Source organism: Camellia sinensis, chromosome 9, assembly GCF_055761805.1.
Source record: "Camellia sinensis isolate YWXY chromosome 9, ASM5576180v1, whole genome shotgun sequence".
NCBI classification, from domain to species: Eukaryota; Viridiplantae; Streptophyta; class Magnoliopsida; order Ericales; family Theaceae; genus Camellia; species Camellia sinensis.
The window spans coordinates 163157203-163180833 of record NC_138969.1 but is presented as its reverse complement, the minus strand read 5'-3'; the positions used below and the strand labels follow the sequence as shown (position 1 = coordinate 163180833).

The 23631-nt window shown below is 34.4% G+C and overlaps 2 protein-coding genes across 8 annotated transcripts; one reads left to right on the top strand and one right to left on the bottom strand.

Annotated features, from left to right (window-relative positions):
• The first annotated feature begins 2122 nt into the window (after positions 1-2122).
• LOC145799871 (putative bifunctional methylthioribulose-1-phosphate dehydratase/enolase-phosphatase E1) lies at positions 2123-3386 on the top strand. The gene is made up of 4 exons (XM_082889507.1): positions 2123-2224; positions 2356-2451; positions 2979-3098; positions 3366-3386. Exons 1-4 carry the CDS (start codon positions 2171-2173, stop codon positions 3384-3386), a joined length of 291 nt encoding a protein of 96 aa, XP_082745633.1. The 5' UTR covers positions 2123-2170.
• A 12660-nt stretch (positions 3387-16046) lies between these two features.
• LOC114258709 (cullin-1) lies at positions 16047-20023 on the bottom strand. Of its 7 annotated transcripts, none has more exons than XR_014340528.1 (10): positions 19831-20020; positions 19701-19744; positions 19457-19606; positions 19313-19368; positions 18020-18107; positions 17087-17718; positions 16904-16960; positions 16710-16781; positions 16382-16437; positions 16047-16293 (listed from the first exon to the last, which is right to left on the bottom strand). XR_014340528.1 is itself a non-coding variant. In XM_082887904.1 (5 exons), the coding sequence occupies exons 1-5, from the start codon at positions 19910-19912 to the stop codon at positions 18769-18771; spliced, it is 366 nt and encodes a 121-aa protein (XP_082744030.1). In that variant the 5' UTR covers positions 19913-20023; the 3' UTR covers positions 18647-18768. The 7 variants fall into 7 exon arrangements, 1 of the variants encoding a protein (XP_082744030.1); XR_014340530.1 differs by having other exon boundaries at positions 17626-17718; XR_014340527.1 differs by having other exon boundaries at positions 17087-17681; positions 18001-18107; positions 19831-20019.
• Between the last annotated feature and the right edge of the window lie 3608 nt (positions 20024-23631).

Below are 23631 nucleotides of genomic sequence, written 5' to 3'. Positions count from 1 at the left end.
AAACACAATAAAATAAAAATTGGTCTGTTATCATCAGATTCCAAAATGTTTTAGGATTGAAAATTCATCTTCCTTTAAGAAACATGTCTCAAACCAAATTTCTTTGGTCCTACTCAACGGTTCCCTTCAAAGGTATACTCCTCTAATTTGCTTCGACATACCATACTAAAAAAACACAAAATAAAATAAGATAAAATAAAATAATCTATTTTACCTGAGTACAACAATTCTACTTTTTCCGCTTCTTATGGTTTATGAGACATGGGTTATCCCAGCAAAAATTATTTAGCCCATCCAAAAGTAGATAAAAGTGAGTTAAAAATTCATCCTTCAACAAAACAAAAGTAATATATGCAAACCTATGGTATGTATTTTTGAAAAACAAATCATGTAAACAAACCCTAGGAATAGAGATCGAAAGTTCGTTGCCAATCACGAAGTCCCAGTCCAAATCACTATCAAATCCACTCAACTCACTAATTATTTTCTCAGGCACTAGATAAACAGGTAAAGGAGTATCTATGGAGATAGTCTCGACCCTATCTAAGAACTCTTCAGTATCAATTGAAGGCAAAGGCTCTGACGCTTGATACGGTATTTTCACACAAGGTAAAAAAGATGGGGTTGAGAGTGGATCATCCTCAATAGAATAAAAATGTGATTCTCTCAAACGGGTAGACAACGGCTCATCCATATCACTGTCATCAAAATCAAAATGAGCCATAGACTATCCTAAAAAAAATTATATTGGAAAATGGGAGACAGTCTTTTCTTCCCTATCGAGAATATTAGCTATTTACTCTAAATGGGCTTCCATTTTAGCAATCGATTGACCCTGGATATGCAGCAACACATTGGTGGAATCTAAGTTGCTTTGAAGAAATGTTAACACTTTGTCCTTATAATCTGAATTTTCTTGAGGTGGGATTTGAGAGCGCAACAATTGTGTACTGGATTCCATATTTCGAAGAATTTGCAACACTCTCTCTTCAAAATAGGAATTTTGGTAAGGTGGTGGAGTGTAATGTTTATATTGAAAATAATCAAAAAGGGGTTTTAAAAATGGAACTTGGACGTCTTGAACCAAGTCAGATAAGCTTCAGCAACCCATTAGACTAAACAATCATCACTACAAGAATTTACACATTTTGCGACCACTTTTGCCGACCAAAAAAATTTTTGGTCACAAAAAAATGACATTTGGCGACCAAATATTAATTAGTCGCGAATGATGTTTATTTTTGGCGACCAAATATTATTGGTCGCAGAAGGTTATATTTTGGCGACCAAAAAATGAGTTGGTCGCAGAAAGTGGTATGCTTTTGCCGACCAACTACAAATTTGGTCGCGGAAGGTCACATATTTTTTGGCGACCAAAAATTTGGTCGCCAAAAACTTATTTTTAGCAACCAAAAAAAATTAGTCGCCAAATTTGTACTTTTAGCGACTAACATTTTAGTCGCCGTTGATTGAGATTTGGCGACTAAAAAAATTAGTCGGCGAAGGTACCTTTTCTGCGACTAATATGATCTTTTGGTCGCCAAAAGTTTGGGAGGCAAATTTGATTTTTATAGAGGCGGGAATTGAATTTTTTTTGCGACAAACAAAATTGGTCACCATTTTTAAAACGAGGTCGTTTTGTTCCACGCATTCACCTTCACATGCTCTCTCTCTCTCTCTCATTTCCTTTTGTTTGCATCGCTCTCCTACTACTGATTACCCCAACCCACTCCATCCACCAGCTCCAGCTATGAAAAAGCATATACATACACTTTCAAAACCCATATCATAAATTTGTAGGGTTTGAATTTTTAAATGCAAATCCTTTCTTCTTCGTAGATCAGAGAGAGAGAGAGAGAGTGTGTGTGATAAATTGAAATTGATAATGCCAAGGCAGAATCGGGTTGTGGAGGGTTTGATTCCTGGATCCTGCAAGATCCGAAAGAGGGGTTGCTCTTCGTCTTCGTCTTCGTCCTTTGTGTTGCAGAATTACAGATTCAAGCGGGCCATTTTGGTGGGTAAGCCTCGGGGATCCATATCGAGCACTCCGGTTCCGTCTTGGAGGACGACGGCGGCAGCTTTGGATTCAGCCAAGTACGCACCGTCGTAGAGCGGTGGTGGGAGGTCGAGGCCGGTGTCTGCGAGGAACTTGGCGGCGACGCTGTGGGAGATGAATCAGGTTCCGTTGACTAGGCCGGTGTCTGCCAAGCCCTCAATGCCCAAGGTGTGGGAAACAGAGTTTTGATGTTTCAGGGGGTGTAGCCATTCAATAAATCTAGGTTCATTTATGTTTTTTGTTTCCTTTTTGTGATTTTCTTTTGCCAAGTAAAATAACACCTTTGCTTTGTTTTGCAGGCATACGATATGCGTAATGCTGGTGCTGTTATTCACAGTCATGGAATGGAATCTTGTCTCGTGACAATGATAAATCCTTTAGCAAAGGAGTTTCGAGTAAATTTTTGAACTTTAGCTCTTGTACTTGAGTATAAACAATTCCAATAACTTTTCCACAATCTATTTTTTCATATGTAATCCCCAATCTAACTTGATTATTGCTCTTAATCAAGGAATCCAGGTTCTAGAGTAGAAATGTCAACCCCTGTAGGGGATTCCTGCACCTAAGATGGGATTTATGTGCCACTAAAAAAAGAAAAAAATTCAATTTGTACCACTCCTGGGAACATTTCTCCCCAAAAATTTAGAGCATCTACAAGAGTTTTATGGAAAATGGAAAAGAAATTTCTCCCTGTAATATATATTAACTTTTGGGTTTTAGAAATGGGCATCTTTTTTCATTGCAAGAGAGTTATTCTGATAACTGTGGTTGGGGAATTATCTCATTACCAAATAATAATCGAGGCTATTTTGACAACAGCCAGCGTTAATAGATTGTTCCATCAACTTGTTGAAAATTGACTTTTGTTTGGTCTTGATTGGGTCTTCCATCTCATTATTGTGCATTTTTTGTTTGATTACAGATTACTCATATGGAAATGATAAAAGGAATTCAATGGCATGGTTATTATGATGAGCTTGTTGTCCCAATAATAGAAAACACCGCTCATGAGTGGGAGCTGACAGATTCTCTTACTGAAGCTGTATGTTCTGTTTATTCATTTAACTTAGAGAATGCATTACTTTTTGAGTTGAAATGCGGATTTTGCATGATGTTGAGTAAAGAAAAGAAAAGAAAAGAAAAGAAAAAGATATCTATATGGGTTTCAATTTGATTGATGGACTTAGATCTGAACAAGAATGACATGTGATTGCATGGGTTTGTAACTTTGTATCTCAGAATACTATCAGCTTCTTTAAAAAGCTCGCTTTGCTTACTTAGCTTTGTTGAATTTTTGATATATGTGCAGACTAGAAACTATGAACAATAACAAACGATTGTGTAAATGTGCATGTATCTAACAATTATATCGGCTTCTTTTCAAGTGTTGGTTTGTTTACATAATTTTTAAGAATTTTATTGCTTTGGTAGTTTATTGCGAAATATTAAACAATTCTACATATTGAAAAATGAAGTGCAAACAATTGATAATAAGAATCATTTTTTTAAATTGTTTAACATAGGCCTTGGCCATATGCATATAAGCCTCTTGGGCACCCTCCCTTTGCAAGCCGATTTTCAAGGGTGAGTTCTACCCAAGGGGTACGCATCATTTGGTATCAGGGCCAGCCACCACGTCAAGTATGGGATCGGACGCACCTATGTGAGTGTGGGATCGAATGGGTGCGGCTTTGCGGTTCAAACCGTGGAGGGGGCGACCTATAGGCTGGATTAAGACACCTAAAAAGGTGTTGAATACTGATAGTTGAGTGAAGCTACCAGAAGGGAAAAGGCTACCACTAGGTTAGTATTGATAGAGTGGGCTGCCATGGACGTTGACTGTAGAGTGTTGTGGTATGCTACGATCCCATATCGGCAAGGGCTGCAAAATGAGCTGAACCGAGCTGAGCCGAGCCAAGCCAAGCTTTAGTATGTTTGGGCTTGTTTATTAAGATTTTAACGAGTTTGAGCTTGAGCTTAATAAAAACTTAACGTACCGAGCTCAAGCCGAGTTGGCTTAGGCTGGACTCGAGCTTGAGCTCGAGCCTGTTCACGAGCCTTAACGAGCCAAAAAATTTATAAATTCATACTTGCGTATGAGACTAAAGTTACAATTAAAACTTTGATTATACAATATATATAAATATACTAAAAAAGTCAATTACCACTATTATATAAATGTACTATTTATAATTAGCTATTATTTACATTTATATTTTTTCAAGGGTGAGTTCTACCCAAGGGGTTTGTATCAAACTATTGCTTCTATGATCCCTTTATGTTATGCTTTTAATGCATGTTGCCAATTCTTGTTGTTTCCTTCTTACCAAAACTGTTCTGTTGCAGTGAAGAAACTTCAAAATGTCATGATTGCTCTTTCCTGTGTTCATTTGCTAGTGTCCAGAAAACATTATGCAGTGAAATCTTTTGGTTGTTTTCTTGTTGTATATGTATGCCAGTATTCGCTAGACTTCCTTTCTAATTTTGAAGCACAGAATTGTAGTCTAAACTAAGAGGTGAAAAAATGACTTCAAACATGAACCTCTGGACCATTAAAATGATGTAGAGAATTTCTGATTCTATATTGTTGTTCTGAGTGAATATTGCTTCAGACTGATTGAGCTTTTCCCATTGTGGTATAGATTGAAGCTTATCCAAAAACAACAGTTGTGCTGGTTCGGAACCATGGCATATATATATGGGGGGATTCTTGGATCAGTGCTAAAACCCAGGTTTGTTTTATCTAGGGGAAGATATGAACAATATTGATCAGTTGCAAAGAACTTCATTTCAGTTCCTATATTTTCTTGAATATCATTTAAATACTGGCTTTTAATCACATTTTTGATACTAATCAAATGATTTAGTGTTCTTAAAATATTTCTCTTCTTGTAACCTTAAAAAATATAATATGGTCTCAAACAACAACACCGCCTTCTTTCTATGTTTCCCCCCCTTCTTTACATCCCTTTTTCCTGCCATGGATTGAAAAGTGTTAGCAGGCAGAAAATTTAGGTCCCTATAATATTATCATTATATTTATAGGCTGATTTACTGTGCGTTTAATTTGGTATTGATGACTTTTGCATTTGCAAGTTGTGATGAAGTTAACTCGCATTCCATTCTGAAATCACAACATGTATACAACTTGTAGATGCAAGAATTAGGAAAAGAATGCAGATAGGAGCATTCATTTGAATGGGATGTTCCCAAATTTTGAAAAATTAATTGTTTTCGTATTTTGATAAGTAAAATGAAACTATTGTATTGCAAAAATATTGGTGCAATATGGAGAAACATTTGAAGTGGCTAAAACAATATCGATGGGGCCATCATTGAAAAGTGGATCAAAAGTTGGGAAATCTAGCTCTAATGGTAATGGTGATCAACGGGCTGGAAATAGGGCTGTTTCTTCAGTATGTTCTTACCCTGTTTAAGTTATTTTCTTTTTGAACAATAATAAAGATATTGATTTTTTTCATGGTTTGGGTAGAGAGTAACTTTAACAAAGGGTTCAAGGCCAGAATCAATCATGTCTGTTCACGAACCAGACGAGCACCCTCCCCAACATATTTCTTAACAAGTTCACGAAGCTAAATTGTACAAGACTACTTAGCAGTATCAGCATTTTTGGGAGGATTAAATATTTTTGGATGGATGTGTATGGATAACAAATATTAGTAGTTTTATTTGTTGATAGCTGCGCATGGATAGCAAATAGTTATGTTTCAAATTGTTATGCTAGATGGATGTGACTTGTGAATGAAAGTTTAATTTGAATGATGCTTTAAAAGTATAGGTTTATTATGGATTGAATGAAGTATTAGGAATTACAGATGTATTGTTTTCCTGCTTTGGGGACCAATTTATTAGTCGCAACAAATAAATAATTTTTTTTCGCAAAAAATGACAATTGCCGACCAAGAGTTTTGGTGGCAAAAAATACATCTATTGCCGACCAAAACAGCTCTTGGTCGTGGAAACTCACTTTTGCCGACCAAAAGTTTTGGTCGTGAAAAGTAACAAATGGCGACCAAATTTTTTGGTCGTGGAATGTCACATTTGGCGACCAAACTTTTTGGTCGTTGAATGTGATAATTGGCGACCAAATTTTTTTGTCGCGAAATGTGTCAATTGGCGACTAAGATATTTGGTCGGGAAAATATCACTTTTCGCGACCAAAGTGTTTTAGCGACAAAATGAATTAGTCGCGGTAATTAAACATTTAGCGACTAAAAATTTAGTCGGCAAATTCAACTTTTACCGACCAACCAAAATTTTGGTCGCGAATTACTTTTGCCGACCCTTAATTGACGACCAAAGTAGCGACCAAAAAAATTGGTCCCGGATAATTTTTCTCGACCAAAAATAGACTTTTAGCGACCAATTTCTTTGTTGCCAAAAGTATTAATTCTTGTAGTGCGTTCATGATTAAATACTTCAATTATTATCACCAAACTCTTGAAATATCCCAATGCGTCAATAATGCAATGTCATCCTCCATGTGCCAATTCATCATCAAATCAAGTGGAGTGGGTGATTGATGCCAACCTGCAAAGCAAAACAAATAAATAAATAATATATAAAAGAAATGAAAGAATGGAGGGGACGGTGGCTTTGTCCGCCACCTCCGTAATTTTTTATTGTTATTATTTATTTAGTATTTATAAAAACTTTTAATAATATTATTTATAATAATTTATGTACAAATATATAAAATATGTACGAATACATAAAATCACATAAAATTATAAAATAATATATATATAAATAGATTAATAAAATGTATATTAATGAGTTAAATGTATAATATTTTAATACCGATCAAATATCAATAAACTTCTATGCAATGGTTTTACACGATTCAGCCAATTGTCTTGAACATAGAATATTATTAAGAAATAAGAATATGTGTTACCAAATGATTTCATGCAATGCTTTCTGGTATGGATGAGTTTGTCATCCACTTTGGTATGTGTTTGCAAAAAATTTAGCAAAGGAAGGAAGATTGGATTGTCAGCGTTCCAGGACATAGTGTTGTCCATGTGTGAGATATTTTCTGATTTCTAACTTCTGAAACAAGAGAATGTGTGAAGTTGAAGAGAATAAAAATCTCTTAAATCTTTGCTTGCCAGAACTTTATATTTCCTAAATTGGGGGATTTAGTAAGGGGTTTGGAAAGAAAAAAGAAAAAGGTAAGTAAAATATGAAATAAAAATACTTATATTTTTTGAAATGAATTTGAAGTTGGGGCATTTGGAAATGAATTTGGAAAGGAAAAGGGAGAATATATGTAAAATGTGAATAAAATATACTTATATTTCATCTAGTTTCACATATATTTTTTTTTTTTCCTTTCAAAATTCCTTCCCAAATTTCCTAATTAAACAGAGTGTTAGTTTCGCATATCTTTTAACTTTTCCTTTCCAAATCTCCCAACTAAATACAGCGATTTTTTTTTTTTAGTAAAAAAGAGCTCACAGTAAGTAAAGAAGACAAACAAGAAATTGTAATCTTTAATGAATTTCAACAGATTGAAAGTATCTCATCTCATGTTAGATATATGTATTCCATTCTCTGTATTTGATACCTGTGTTCCTAATACTATTCTTCCACCAAATTAGACAAGGTTTGTAATGGTAGGTTAGTGTGAATCATGCGGTAAAGGAATCGAGGTGAGGACAAATTTTGTTTTTAAAAATCAACCTTACATGTGAACCCAAGAAAAGCCAAAGAATTAGAGGTTAAAAAATAAAAATAAATAAAAAAATAGTACTTACCAATCAATTCGATTAAATACTTCAATTATTATCACCAAACTCTTAAAATATTCCAATGCGTCAATAATGCAATGTCATCGTCCATGTGCCGATTCATCATCAAATCAAGTGGAGTGGGTGATTGATGCCAACCTGCAAAGCAAAACAAATAAATAAATAATATATAAAAGAAAGGAAAGAATGGAGGGGACGGGGGCTTTGTCCGCCACCTCCGTAATTTTTTATTGTTATTATTTATTTAGTATTTATAAAAACTTTTAATAATATTATTTATAATAATTTATGTACAAATATATAAAATATGTACGAATACATAAAATTATAAAATAATATAAATTAAGATAAATTATAAACACACTCTTGAAATTTACTTAAATTATAAATTATTCCTTGTGATTTTTGAAAATTACATTATGCCCTTAAAGTTTCTAATTTCATAACAAATATGTCATTTTATTAATAAATTATCAATTTAATTAACAGTTTTTAATAATGTTAAAATTTTATTTCAATTAATAATTTAGATAATTTTATTATTATATAGGTGAACAGTTAGAAATTTCACTTTTTTAATTAATTATGTTAAATAAAAAATTCAAACAATGAGGTATTTGTAATTGTTCAAACTATATAGGACAATTCTTATTTTAAGCAAATCTCAAAATGTGTATTTGTAATTTACCCTATAAATAAATAGATTAATAAAATGTATATTAATGAATTAAATGTGTAATATTTTGATACCGATCAAATATCAATGAACTTCTATGCAATGATTTTACACGATTCAACCAATTATCTTGATCATAGAATATTAAGAAATAAGAATGTGTTACCAAATGATTTCATTGTTGGTATTTTTTTCATAAAAATACAATATATATATATATATATATTTAAAATGAATTAAATAGAAATGACAAAACAATTATTATTATTATTATTATTATTATTATTATTATTATTATTATTATTATTATTAAAGAATGAAATATACAATAAATTACAGAACAAAAAAAAAGAAAAAAGAATGAACTAGATACAGCGAAATACAGCGATTTTTATTTTATTTTTTATTTTTATTTTTATAATAAAGAGGAGCTCACGGTGACTAAAGAATACAAACAAGAAATTGTAAACTTTAATGAATTTCAACAAATTGAAAGTATATGGAAATTGTAAACTTTAATGAATTTCAACATATTGAAAGTATCTCATCTCATATGAGATATATGTATCTCATTCTCTGTATTTAATACATGTGTTCCTAATACTATTCTTCCACCAAATTATACAAGATTTGTAATGGTAGGTTAGTGCGAATTATGCGGTAAAGGAATCGAGGAGAGGACAAATTTTGTTTTCAAGAATCAACCTTATGTTGATTCTTATATATATATATATGTGTCATGTTTGTTTGGGTGGACATGAGCTTGGGATTTAACTAATAGACCAATAAAATTATTAATCCGATATTTGTGTTGAATTCACCCCATGTGAAGGGGAAATTGTCTTGTGAACACACCTTGGTTGGTCAACAAGGAAGTAGGCTACCAACCATGTCAAAGAAGGAGGCTGCCGAAGTCAAGCATGGAGGCTACCCAATGGCACTCCCACCTACTCCAAGGTGTATAAAATGGAATGGTGATGGTGAGTTGTAGACAGGGCAAATGGCAAAACACATTGCTGAGAGAAAGGCACAAAACAGAGAGAGCTAGTGAGAGCTATTTTCTGTTTGTCAGAGAGTGTGAGTGAGTGTGTTATATAGAGAGACAGTGAGTTGAGAGTGTGTAATCTCCTCCATTTGTTGATATATAACAACATCGCTCCCGTGGACGTAGGCCGGTTTGCCGAACCACGTTAAAACTCTTGTGTTTTTGCTTGTGAGTGTCCCCTGGTGTGCCCACGATCCGCAACAATTGGTATCAGAGCCCGGGTGGAGAAAAATCGAGTTTTTTCCGAAAGTGTCCAGATTTCGAAGTGGTCGAAATCCACTTTTGAGCATACCAGGAGGAAGGCCAGGAGGAGAGGAGTCCAAAACTTCAAACCACAGGCCAATCGGAGGTGTAACGCGCCTCCACGCGCCCCCTGAATATCGCGAGTGAAGACCACTCGCACACACGCGCCCCACGCGCCGACGAAGGAAGAAGACGAGTGAGGGCGCGCGTGAAACTGACGTCAGGCTGACGTCATCCTGAGCCGAGCCGAGCCGAGCCGTCGAGCCGTTGACCGCGCCGCTGACCAGGCCGAGCCGTGCCGGAGCCAAGCCGCCAGCCAAGCCGCGCCACTGAGCCGCCGTTGACCGCGCTCCTGCGCCGTTGACCGAGCCGTTGACCTGCCAATCCGGAGGAATTATCTGGTGCTTCTCAGGCGCACCAGATTCAGCAAATCTGAACCGTTGAAACTGTTCTGGCTAGATCTAGGCCATTCGGAGTCCGTTTTTGGCGACCCAATAGTGCGTTCCAACTATTTGAAATATTCCGGACCCATCCGTACGGTCAGATTCTTACATCGAAATTTCTTTAAAAAGGGAAGAAATTTACAATGGCAGGAAAAGGCGCAAGTTTCATGATTGAGCCTTTTAATGGTAGTAATGACTTTACCCTGTGGCAGCAAAGGGTGAAAAACATTTTAACACGAGAAGGTCTGGTGAAAGCTCTTCTCAAAAAGTCCAACAAACCGGAAGACATAAAGGATGACAAGTGGGAGGAGTTGAGGGAATTGGCAAACAGTACAATTCAGTTGTATCTCGGGAACAACACACTCCGGGAAGTCATCAGTGAAGTAGATCCGGCGGAGCTATGGGCAAAGTTAGAGATGAGGTACAAGTCAAAATCGTTGACAAACCGGTTATCTCTAAAGAGGCAGCTATATACACTTAGAATGCCAGAAGGTGCGAACCTCACAGAACATCTGGACGAGTTCAATAGGATCACAATGGAATTGGACACCATTGGAGACAAGACCCAGGAGGAAGATAGGGCTATGATCTTGCTGGTCTCTCTACCTGCATCATATGAGCATCTCAGGACAACTCTATTGTACGGGAAGGATGCTCTTGGACTGGATGAGGTGATTGCTACGCTCATTTCTCATGAGTCGATGAAGAAACAGGAAGGTAGCAGTAGCAAACACCCAGAAGGAAATGCCATGGTTGCCTCAGAAAATGAGCAAGGCAGAGGTAGGTCCAATGATAGACGGGGTAGATCCAAATCAAGAGGACGTTCGCAATCAAGGTCAGGCTTCAGAAGAAAGTGTTATTACTGTGATCAGGAGGATCACCTCATAAAAGACTGTGCAAAGCTCAAGGAGGACAAAGCACAAAAGGAACAGGCTAGCTCATCAAATGTCGCTGCTGCAGTAAATGCTAAGGATGAGTATGCATTTACAGTTTCGTCGAGTATGACGAAACCTGACTGGATCTTAGATTCCGGAAGCACATATCATATATGCATGGATAAGAAACTTTTTTCTACCTACCAAGCCAAGGATGGAGGTATTGTTCGAGTGGCTAACAACACTGTGAGTAAGATTGTTGGCATGGGAACAGTACGGCTGAGAATGGAAGATGGAAAAATTTTCACGTTGGATGGAGTCCGACACGTGCCAAGACTGAAGAAGAATCTAATTTCCTTAAGTATGCTAGACATGAAAGGTTATAGCTTCACATCTAGCAAAGGAAATCTCAAAGTCATCCATGGAGATACGGTGATGCTACATGGACGACTGGAGGGGAATCTGTACAGGCTTGTGGAGAAGGTTGTGACAGACGGAGCTACTGTCACTTACCGGGCAAGACGTACAAGACATGCACAGAAGAGACATAGGGCCCAGCAGACATGGCAACCAAAGTGTACAAGAACGCATGGAGGCAGTTCGGAGGTGCACAAGACGGAGCCATTGTGGCCAATTTTAACGACAGCTCAGAGCAAAGAGACCAAGACAGCAAAGCATGTCCCAGGAAAGAAAGTTTCTTTTGCTCTTGAATTAGAGACATATTGGGATCTCTCCAAGACTGGATGGAAGGGAGAGATGCCGTCTCAAAGAGTTGCAAAGTAAGCTTTGCATGGCACCCCAGTGAGGGGGTGCCGGGCACTCCAGGCAAGGGGGTGCAAGCATCTCAGTGAAGAGATGCAGACTTTGTTGAATTTGGGCGTGACAAGATTAGCAGCAGTGTGTGCAGTGGATCACCTCACATGGGTTGAGGGGGTGATTTGTTGAATTCACCCCATGTGAAGGGGAAATTGTCTTGTGAACACACCTTGGTTGGTCAACAAGGAAGTAGGCTACCAACCATGTCAAAGAAGGAGGCTGCCGAAGTCAAGCATGGAGGCTACCCAATGGCACTCCCACCTACTCCAAGGTGTATAAAATGGAATGGTGATGGTGAGTTGTAGACAGGGCAAATGGCAAAACACATTGCTGAGAGAAAGGCACAAAACAGAGAGAGCTAGTGAGAGCTATTTTCTGTTTGTCAGAGAGTGTGAGTGAGTGTGTTATATAGAGAGACAGTGAGTTGAGAGTGTGTAATCTCCTCCATTTGTTGATATATAACAACATCGCTCCCGTGGACGTAGGCCGGTTTGCCGAACCACGTTAAAACTCTTGTGTTTTTGCTTGTGAGTGTCCCCTGGTGTGCCCACGATCCGCAACAGTTTGGTTAAACAATTAAAGTATGGACTAACAATCTATCTGGATATGGTATCTCACATATGATGGACTATTCAATCCCACAGAGCGGGATGTGATATAAATTGAAAGACTGAGCCAAATTCTGGACTGTTAGTCCTCCTTATAATCCTAACTCAATCCAAACTTAAGATAGGATACATAATGCAAAGGATTCGTAGTCCTAAGACTATTAGTCATGAGAATACTAATCCAACCTAATCCAGTCTGCCCAAACAAACATGGCCATACTGTACAAATGTAGTCCCTACTTCACAATGCTTCAAATGTTCATTCTTGTTTTGAATGATCGTCACTATTTTCTTTGTTTCTTTGTGCTGGGGTAAGTAACGACTTAAAACTGATAGAGCTAATGGTTAATTCAAAAGAAAAAAAGATAGTATATACTTTCAAAATTTATAAACTTATGTTTTGAAACTTATGTTGTGTTTGATTAGGAGATTTGGAAGTGGATTTGGCATAGAAAAGAGAAAAGGCAAGTGAAATGAGAATAAAATATACATATATTTCACTTAGTTTCACACACTTTTTCCATTTCCATTTCAAACTCTTCCTAAATCACCCAAACAAACACAACTTTTTAAGAACTTCACTTACAAAACACTTTTAAATTGGGCCCATACTCATTTAGACTTTATAATCAAGTAGGTATTACTAGTTTTTCATAATTTTATTAATTTTTTTTATTGATTGGTTAATGAATATTAATGTTTAAATACAAATCAAACATACAAATAACATGGGCGTGGGTGTGGCAACTTATTATAAAAAATAAAAATCAAAAACGTGTGTTTGGTTTGAGTTTTCTGGATTAAGTTTTTTGAAAACTAAGGCTCTGTTTGTTTGTGCTCTGAAAATAGTTTTCAACACTTGAGTTTGAGCATGATGTTTGGTAAGAGTTTTGGAATTAATTTTTCAAAACTCTGCCGGAAGCTCTGTCTATATGTCAAAACATTCTGTTTGTTGCAGAGGGGGCGTTTGAGGGAACGGGACGTCCGGTCGGTCGTCCGGCCGGTTGACTAGCCGGCTGTCCGAAACAGTGATTTTTTTTTTTTTTTTTTTTGCAATTGATTTATATAATCGGGAAAAATATTTTCTGAAAATTTTTAAATTTTTCATATGCTTTAAAATAATTTTGAGTTGTATGTTTAGTTATGAGTTGTAAATTTTTGTATCACATGTCAAATGTCACATCAACAATTCCCACTCAAATCAAATCTCTTTTCCAAAACTATTTTCAAAACTCTTTACCAAATAAATTTTCTACACTCAAATCATAATTCTACAACACACAAACTCAAAATATAACTCATACTCTCAAATCACATTTACAAAATACAACCAAACGCAGGCTAAGTTTTTTAGTTTTCGTATTCTTTTTGTTTTTAGTGAATATTTTTTAAATTTTAAACATTTTTTTTACTTTTTTAGATAAACCGTAGTTAGATGTATTTAAAAAGTAAAAAATTTGTGAAAAAATATTTTAAAAAATTAATAAATACATAAAAATACAAAAAAAATGTACTGAATTCTTGTACTGAATTCTTGTATTTTTTTTGTATTTTTGGTGTTTAGTGAATTTTTAAAAGATTTTTTTTTACAATTTTTTTACTTTTTAGGTTTATTTATATTAGGTGTGTCTAAAAAGTAAAAAAAATTGCTTAAAATATTAAAAAAAAGTCAGTAAAAACAAAAAAACACGAAAAATAAAAAAAGTAGAATTTTCATAAAAGTGTTTTCTAAAAAACGAAAACAAGCAAGCTGAATCAAAAAAAAACTTTAATGTCTTTAATTTAATAAAAAAATGTATTAAAATGAAATGAATAAATTAATTGATGTAATATTATTAGTCGGTGGATATGTTGTATTAAAAATATATCAATAAAAAGAGAAAATCCTATGGTATAAACCCTTAGTTATATATTTTTTTGGTAGACATTACGACAATAAGTTACGCAGTTTTGTGATAATGTTACATATCTTGTGGTATTTTGATTTATTTTGTGGTTAGAAGATATTTGGATAAAAAGATATGTAACATTACGACAAGAATACGTAACACTACCACAAAAAACATAATTTTATTTTGAACCACAAATTGTCTTAACTCTTACTAAAAAAATGACATTTACCACAAAAATATGTAATAAGGTACGTATATTGATGGGATTTGTACTACATCCCACCAACGCAAATGAAAGCACACCCACGCACACACCAAAGAGAAGAAAATAATCACACATAGATTTACGTGGTTTGGTCCAAACTGTCTACATCCATATGAGAGAGCACTTCCACTATAACTAAAATAGAGAATATATTTGAGATGACCAAAACACTCAAAACCCATACCACTATCTGAATCCATGCTCAAGAATAATTGAGTGCTTGCTCACCTCGGTGCCCATGATATTTTTTCTCTTACCCCTTACATCTCTATTTTATCCCCTAACTGCTCTCTCAATCACTCTCAAGGAAACTCTATACTCCACATAACTATTTATAATAGTCTACCGATGAGAATCCTAGTTCCATACAATTAAGTAGCCAAAATCCTACACATATTAAGTTTACTAACAGATTTCAAACTCTATTATCCCAATCCACCTTACATGTGAACCGAAGAAAAGCCAAAGAATTAGAGGTTAAAAAATAATAAAAATAATAAAATAATGGACACTTACCAATCAATCTTATTAACTAGATTTATTTACCTACAGATTCTAACTGATAAATTTATCACTATAAAAACAAGAGACAGATAAATTTATCACTATAAATTTATTTGTAAAAATAAATAGACTGATAAATTTATTCATAAAAACAAGAGACTAAAGATAAATTTATCAATAGGACTTCATTGGTAATAAGTCTCAAAAGTAAGACCAATTGGTATTTTTCCCATAATAAACCAATATAACAGTCATCCTTTATCAGTTTTCAACAAAATGCACAATTTTCAACAACTAGCATCTAACAAAATAATGCATTTGCATTTTCAACAAAATGCCACTATTTGTGTTCGCTTTTAATAGTACTAGTAACAGAGTTATGCTAGGATCCAATGTCACTCACTACAAGAAACTTGACTTTTAGCGGCGTTTCAAAAATGCCGCTATAGGCTTGAAAACCGCCACAATAGGTTTTTGCGACGTTTAACATTTTCATCGTAGATACGGTCGCCGCAATAGCTTAACAGCGTTTTAAAAGCGTCTCTAAAAACATTAGATGGCGTTTTTTAAAACGTCGCAAAATCTTTAACAGCCACTTCCACTTCCGTCACAATTAACGTATGACGTAATGATGACATCATTTAGTGGCGTTTTTCAAAAACGCCACCTTTCTTCATTTTTAATAATTGCCTTAGATGTGATGTCATGATGACATCATTTAGTGACATTTTTTTCCCAAAAAGAGCCCTTTTTTTTTTTAAGAACACAACCCAATTAATTGAGAATTTAACTAAGAATAGAGAATGAAAATTAACTAAGAATTTATGTAAATTTAACTAGGAACAGAGATTAAGAATTGACTAATAATTAATATAAAAGAACATAGATTGGCTCAAAGTTGAATTACAATGCCAAATTGAAGACCATAAAAATTCTAATTTATATCCTTGGAAATTTAATGCTACAACTTCTCGAAAGATAACATTTTTGTTGTTTGGATTGATGTATGAAGTGTTATTATTCTCTTTCACTAAGGCTTCATATTTTGCCCTCTTCTTACACACTGGAAAATCAATTCTTCACAGCATTATCAATTCTGTAAGCATATATGAAGAAATTAATTTGTAATTACCACAAACTTTTCCAATGCCAAGCAAGAAATAAAACATTACAACTTTATATACCTCCCTGAGACCACTTTGGCTATTTTAGTCCATCTGTTACCAAATACTTTTCGAGCCTGCAGTGGATCTTAAGATATCAAATTCCCACAGACAATAATGGAGAAATAATTATCTAATTTTGAAATACACTTGGTATTATCTGTTGGACCATTGGAGACAACAAAACAAATTAACTCAAAGAAAATTTAAGGAAATTAATGATTGAACAAAGATTGTGTTACATATATAGTTCAAAAGAAAATATATCAATAATAGTAATAGAAAGGAAAAACCAGCTTGTCAGTATTGATATATCGCGACTTTTGAGTTCAGAAAGCATCAATTTTACCTCGCATAAGAGCAAGTCTTCCTCTAGAGACCACCCCCTTTCTTGAAATCAGAATTCAAGTAAGTGTACCATCTGCAATGGTATGTCACATCAACATTGGGGTTAGACTAAAAAACAGAAAATTAAAGAATTATTGGAAGACAAAGAAGATCATAAATTGAAAAAAAAAATCGTGTTTTTATAAAATAATTAACCTTCTTCTACATTGCCTGGTTGATTTATCCTTGAATTTTGATGCAATGATTGCCCAACTACACATGTAAAACACAACAGAACCTTTCAATTTCATTTATCAAACAAACAACCTTTCATACATTATGAGCAAGTTCAAATCCCTGATTTGTACAAATCAAAGTACAATATAAATAGGAATTTACCTAACAAGTTCCCACAATCAACTCTATAGTTTTTGGCGCAAACTTGGCAATTATGTTGCAAGTACCCAATGAGTAAATCCAAGAAAGCTTTCTATGTTTTGTTTTTGTTCGATAAAATTCCTTAAAAACCTCAACACATTTCACCAAGAGAGAGAGGAAGGGAGGAAGTTAGATATGATAATCCCTCGCGTGATAATAATAATAATAATAATAATAATAATAATAATAATTGTGACATCACCCTTTCTTGGTATCAAAAGAGGCACCTCAAGTTTCATCAACTTGGTAAATTGCACCCAAAAAAACATGGAAAAAGGCCTTTAGCATCGCTTGGTATTTCCTAAAAGCATTTTTGATGATGCAAAGTGATATGCCCTTAATATAGTACTATACGATCCATATTTAAACAAACATAGAAAACAGATAAATAAAATGGCAATTCTACAAGCATGTTTGGAAGCATGAAGACAAGTGCATTTTGACACAAATGGGTACCCACAGATCCACATATATGCATCCAAACAAAGACATTCACAAACCTGAGATGTCTTCAGCTCCAGTTCCTCCCATTCTAAAGATGAATTACTTCCTTCAACTATACCAGTACCAGCATAAATTAATGCAACAAGTCCCTATCCAAATTGGTCAGCACACATTACTTTGGGAATGACATCACTACGAAATCATGGACAGTTATAGAGATTTTTGAAATGAAAGTACATCCATATACAAAAATAACCCCATTGCTGTTACTGTCAGTGAAAACCATTTCAATGGTTCTTTTGGTATATAGCTTGACAGAGAAAAAAGGAAAAGAAAGACAGAAACTACATTTTTAGTGTACTACCAAAAGTTGAAGTTTTGATGACAAATAATATAGATTTCAGTGAAAGATGTACTAGTAAATGGCTCACCCTTCCCACCAAGGCTGACCTTATTCCAACAGCAAACTCACTTTTCTCCTCCTCTAAACCAACCAACCAACCAACCAGGCCAGCATACATTCCTCGGTCAAACATTTCTGTACAACATAATTGATATATACTTCACTTACATAGGATAGCATTAAAAGAATATCTCTATTTAGATTCCTTGAGAATCCAAAAAAAAAACAAACGGCAGAGGTTATATTCTGTCCCATAACAAGCAACAAAAGTATAATCACAATTAGATGATCTATAAATAATCATCAAACATGGAAATAAAGTTAAAAATCATGGCGATTTGATAACAGAAAAGAAAACACCCCCCTTCCCAACTGAAACAAATAGTTCAATATTTTAACCCAAAAAAAAAAACCATATGACCAATGTTAGTCAAGCTAAATCTAGTGTTCTAGAGTAAAGATTGAATTCATTAATAGTGCAATTTTTATCACTGTTATATGCACTTCAAATTAGACGAGACACACTAAATGGACAGTAAACACATAAGCTTTACAGGTAAGTGTAAATCCTGATATATGATTCCGTCTAGGCAAGTATGTATACTTTCTTTAAATCATTGAGTCCTTTCTTGTTCAACTTTAGTCAAGAATTGAATTATGTCTCATCTTAAAAATTTCACATAGATGTAAACAAGCCATAAAACACAGATTGCAGAACAAAAATGATATAGCAATATACATGTACCAGTTTCTGCAATTAGAATGCATGCCTCTTCTGTAGGAAACCCACAAACTGCTAGAGTTGGATGAAGGGAAGACAATACCTCAAACTGGTAACAAAGAAAACTCGTGTAAGAGAAACTAAACAACTAGACATTCATTATCAACATATGAAACATTCAAAATCTAAAGTCAAATAATTATATATATACACACCCATCAATAGATCATATCATTGGTAACAACCTTGTGCAGCAATTTTTAACCAAGTAGTCGAAGCAATAAAGAGATGCTTAGAAATATCACCCTTAGACGAGAAAGCACTAGAAGAACTGTGGGGGAAGAGGAAGTGAGAAAGACCACTTTCCTTTCCATTGAACCAATGACATTAACATCACGAAAGGGATTGAAGCAACCTTAAGTCAAATGAGGGGAAAAAATCTTATTTCTTTTCAAGTAGTGGTGGTGGTAGTAGGGATCTAAAAAATCCCTGAAAGTAGTAGTAGTAGTAGTAGTAGTAGTAGTAGTAGTAGTAGTAGTAGTAGTAGTAGTTGTAAAGGGACCTAAAAAATCCCTTTACAAGAAAGAATTGAAACATATGAAGGAAGCAAACAGCTTACCTGTAGAATTCGGCATAAAGGTCTTTATCACTAACATAAGCAAGCAACTTTACCACCTGCAGGAATAAAATGAACATGTTAGAAATTACCGTGACAAGTCAATAGACGCAACAGAAACAGATATTAAAGAAACAGGAAGGCCACCTTATCTAATGTGTCCTCAATGGCTTCATCATTCAATTTTTGATTCCCACCCTTCTTGAGAATATTATCACAGAATGAAGCCAGCAACTCTGCACTAGAGCAGCCAAAAACTTGTTTGTTGCAGAAAACCTCAAAAGCCTCTTTCAGGGCCTACGGAAGAACCAATAAAGTTGACTTTATAAATATAAATGTATAATTATCAGCAAAGGACCCGAACCATGAAACACAACTCTCCAAAACAAACCTTGTGAAATAGAGTGGTTTGCAACATCAGTTTCTGACAGAAACCTAAATAAGAGAATGCAACATCAGTTTCTGTGCTTTCCAACTTCAACTACGTTAGATACCGAATGTATAGGCAATGAAAAAATTACCTGCTCTTGTGAGACAATAGCATTCTCTGCCTGTGGAGAAATAGTAGTTAACACTTTGAAATGCAATAATATAATTAGCCATCAAAATTTTAAAGGAAAAATCACATTATTCATTAACAATTATTAATTCTATAGTCGAATTCTATGACTGATTGTTACTCTTTTACTATTCATTCCTACCATTTTTCTATTATTCATACTCCAACAGTCCAACCAAGAGCAATTATAATCCTAGGCCACAACAAACAAACAACCAAACAATGATATATGATTATTTATTGGCAGATTTGGGTAAAGGAATTGTAGATTCTCCAACAAGAAACCGCCCAAACCTATAATAGCCCAAGCCTGCCCACATCTCATTTACTTCTTGCACACATTAAGCTGACTTTTAATGCCAAATATCTCAAGACTATTGACACAGATTTGATCAATCAAGAACCAAACAAACAAAGGAAGAAACACAAAACCCACATCATCAACCAATCAATCAATTACATAAAAACTAAAGAGTTGAAAATTTTGGTATCTGCCTTTGTTCATACCAATTCCATATCCTAAGAAGAAATTGAGGAAAAATTAAAAATTTAAATTCAATTGTGAATCAAAGTTACCTACTTGCTCAGCCTTAAAATTTGCTGGCAAAATAACAATGAATGTATATGGAATCAAATGACTGAAATTTACATGTCATTCATTTCAGCATATCATATTGACAAGTATCAAATTGAAATTAGAAGTTAAAAAATTACATATTTACAAACCCGCCAAGTTTAGAACAAAAGAAAAGAGATGTAAGCCCTCTCTCAAATATTCAATTCCCTATAGGACTTTAAAAAATTCAGAATTCAAACATAAGAACCAAAAAAAAAAAAAAACGAACAAGTGGAATCAGCAAAAACATAAGCAAAAAAAAAGATTTGAAAAATGCCAAAAAAGCTAGATTGGGGAAAAAATGCAAGTGAATTTACAAACATCAACATAAATATACTCCAAATCGTTGTTTTAACCATGAGATTTTACAGATCTTGAGTGAACTTAGCGAATCCAAGTCAGAAAACCCTTACCTTGAGCCCTAGATCGATTTAGATCAGAGGGATTCGAACAATCTTGAAGATATATGCTCAAGTAAAGACAGCGAGCAAGCTTTTATAGCTCAAGTAACTTCGCATCTCCACCAAGGAAGACAGAAATTTACAGATCATACATAAAAATCGATTATACATAAGAAAAAATAATAATAATAATAAACCTTTTTCCCAACCCGATCTACTATGAAATTTTCAGATTTATAAAAGCATAAACCTTTTCTCATGCCTGATCTACCACGTATCTAATTTCAACCAAATCTAGCAAAAAATAGAACCAAAAAAGAGAAAGAAAAAAATTTATGAAATTAGAGATCTAGAGAACTGATTTGATACCTTAAGGGCCTGAGGAGCAACAACCCAACCCAAACGCGGTCTCTTTCTGGGACGACGATCCATGTCCGCGTGTGGAAACTCGATCACACGTTCCATCTCCATGATCGAACACAGATAGATCCAAACAGAGTTTAGAGAGAGAGATTTGCAAAGAGATCGAAGAGAGAAGAAGAGAATTGAAGAATGATAATGATCTGATCTGAGATGAAGAACAGATCGAGATCAAGTTCGAGTTCGATGAAGAACAGCTAGAGCAAAGCCCTAGAGCGACAGAGATCGATGTTTGACCGAGGAATGTAGATCGATGTTCGATTACAATAGAGAGGAGCGGTGTATGAGAGAGTAAGAGGGAGTGATGTCTATGAGAGTGAGATATGAGTGTAAGAATGAGAGAGACAGACCATGACGGAGATACGAGTGTGAGAGAGTGAGATCTGTTAAGTGACTTTTCTTTTTTCTTTTTGTTTTTAATGTAAAATACGGAAAACACTAAAAACTGGCGTTTTTTTGAAACGATGTTGTATAAACGTTATTGTATGCCAATTTTCTTGTAGTGACTACAAGAAAATACATTTTTGGTGATCATTATAAGAAAATACACTTTTGGTGACCACTTTTGCCGACTAAAAATATTTTGGTCGCCAAAAGTTGTGGAATTGGCTACCAAAAATTATATTAGTCGGCAAAAGTATAATATTTAGCTACTAATTTTTTTTAGTCGGGGTACATTGATTATTGGCGACTAAAAAAATTTAGTCACTAAACTTGCCACAATTGGCAACTAAAAAAATATTTTAGTTGCTATATAGTTAGTTTTGGCTTCTAAAATTATTTAGTCGCCGAATGAAAAACAAAAATTAATTTTTTATTTTTGGGGACCAAAAAGTTTGGTCTCCAAATATTTATTTTCAGCGACTGAAAAATATTTTAGTCGTTGTGTAGTTAGTTTTGGCTACTAAAATTATTTAGTCACCAAATGAAAAACAAAATTTTACTTTTTATCTTTGGTGACCAAAAGTTTGGTTGCCAACTATTTATTTTCAGCAACTAAAAATATTTTAGTTGTTATATAGTTAGTTTTGGCTATTAAAATTATTTAGTCGCCAAATGAAAAACAAAAATTTACTTTTTATCTTTTGGTCGACAAATATTTATTTTCAGCGACTGAAAAATATTTCTGTCATTGTATAGTTAGTTTTGGCTACTAAAATTATTTAGTCGCCGAATGAAAAACAAAAATTTAATTTTTATCTTTAACGACCAAAAGTTTGGTCACCAAATATTTATTTTCAGCGACTAAAACAATTTTTAGTCGCCAAATAACTAAAATATTTGGAGCAAGACATTTCAAATTTTGAAGGGATTTATAAAATATTTTAGCGACTAAAAAATATTTTAGTTGCCAATAACCCCATATATATATATATATATATTCTTCTTTTCCCATTTTTTTCTCCTAAATTGAATTTGTTTATCTAAAGGAGCTCTCTCTTCCTTATCTGTGGGTCATCGATCTCAATTCCTCAAGCCACTCTATATGTCCTTGCCACCATCGCCGACACCACTGGCGGTCTTTGCCGACACATCTGACTGTAAGCCTTGTGGTGGTGATATTAGAGAGCAACTCATCAGTAGCAGCTGGGCTAGGGCTCCACACTAATCGAGCCGCCGCCGATTTGACTAATTTGATGGTGGGTCCACCGTCGTTCTATGGGAACAAGTTGACCATGCTTGATCTTCTTGGGCTGGGGATTGGAGCTAGTGGAGCCTCCACTGCTAGCTTCTTGGCTTTGTTCACTTCCATTGGAGGTGGGCTTGATGTTGCAGCGGCCAGTAGCGGAGGTAGGAAATTAAGTTAGATGGAGTACTTATTAATTATAATTTTTTATTTAAAAAAAATCATGATTAATATTAAGATAATAAGAATTTATGAGCTAAATTTAAGCATAAGAAATTAAAAATCATTATTAATAGGAACAAATCAAAATTCTATAATAGTGTGTAATAGCTTGATGCAGGATGGTGATGCAAGTTAGTAATTTTAGCACAAAAAATTAAAGATCAAAATTCCTAATATTAGAAAATAAAAACACATCATTTATAGCACAAATTATTATAAAATCTATTTAATTTTTATTTGATAGAAAATATTAAAGAGATGATATTGCTTATAGCAAAATATTTTAATCGTTGTATAGTTAGTTTTGGTTAATAAAATTATTTAGTCGCCAAATGAAAAACAAAAAGTTACTTTTTATCTTCGGCGACCAAACTTTTGGCAGCCAAAAATTTATTTTCAGCGACTAAAAAATATTTTTGTCACTGTAGAGTTAGTTTTGGCTACTAAAATTATTTACTCACCAAATGAAAGACAAAA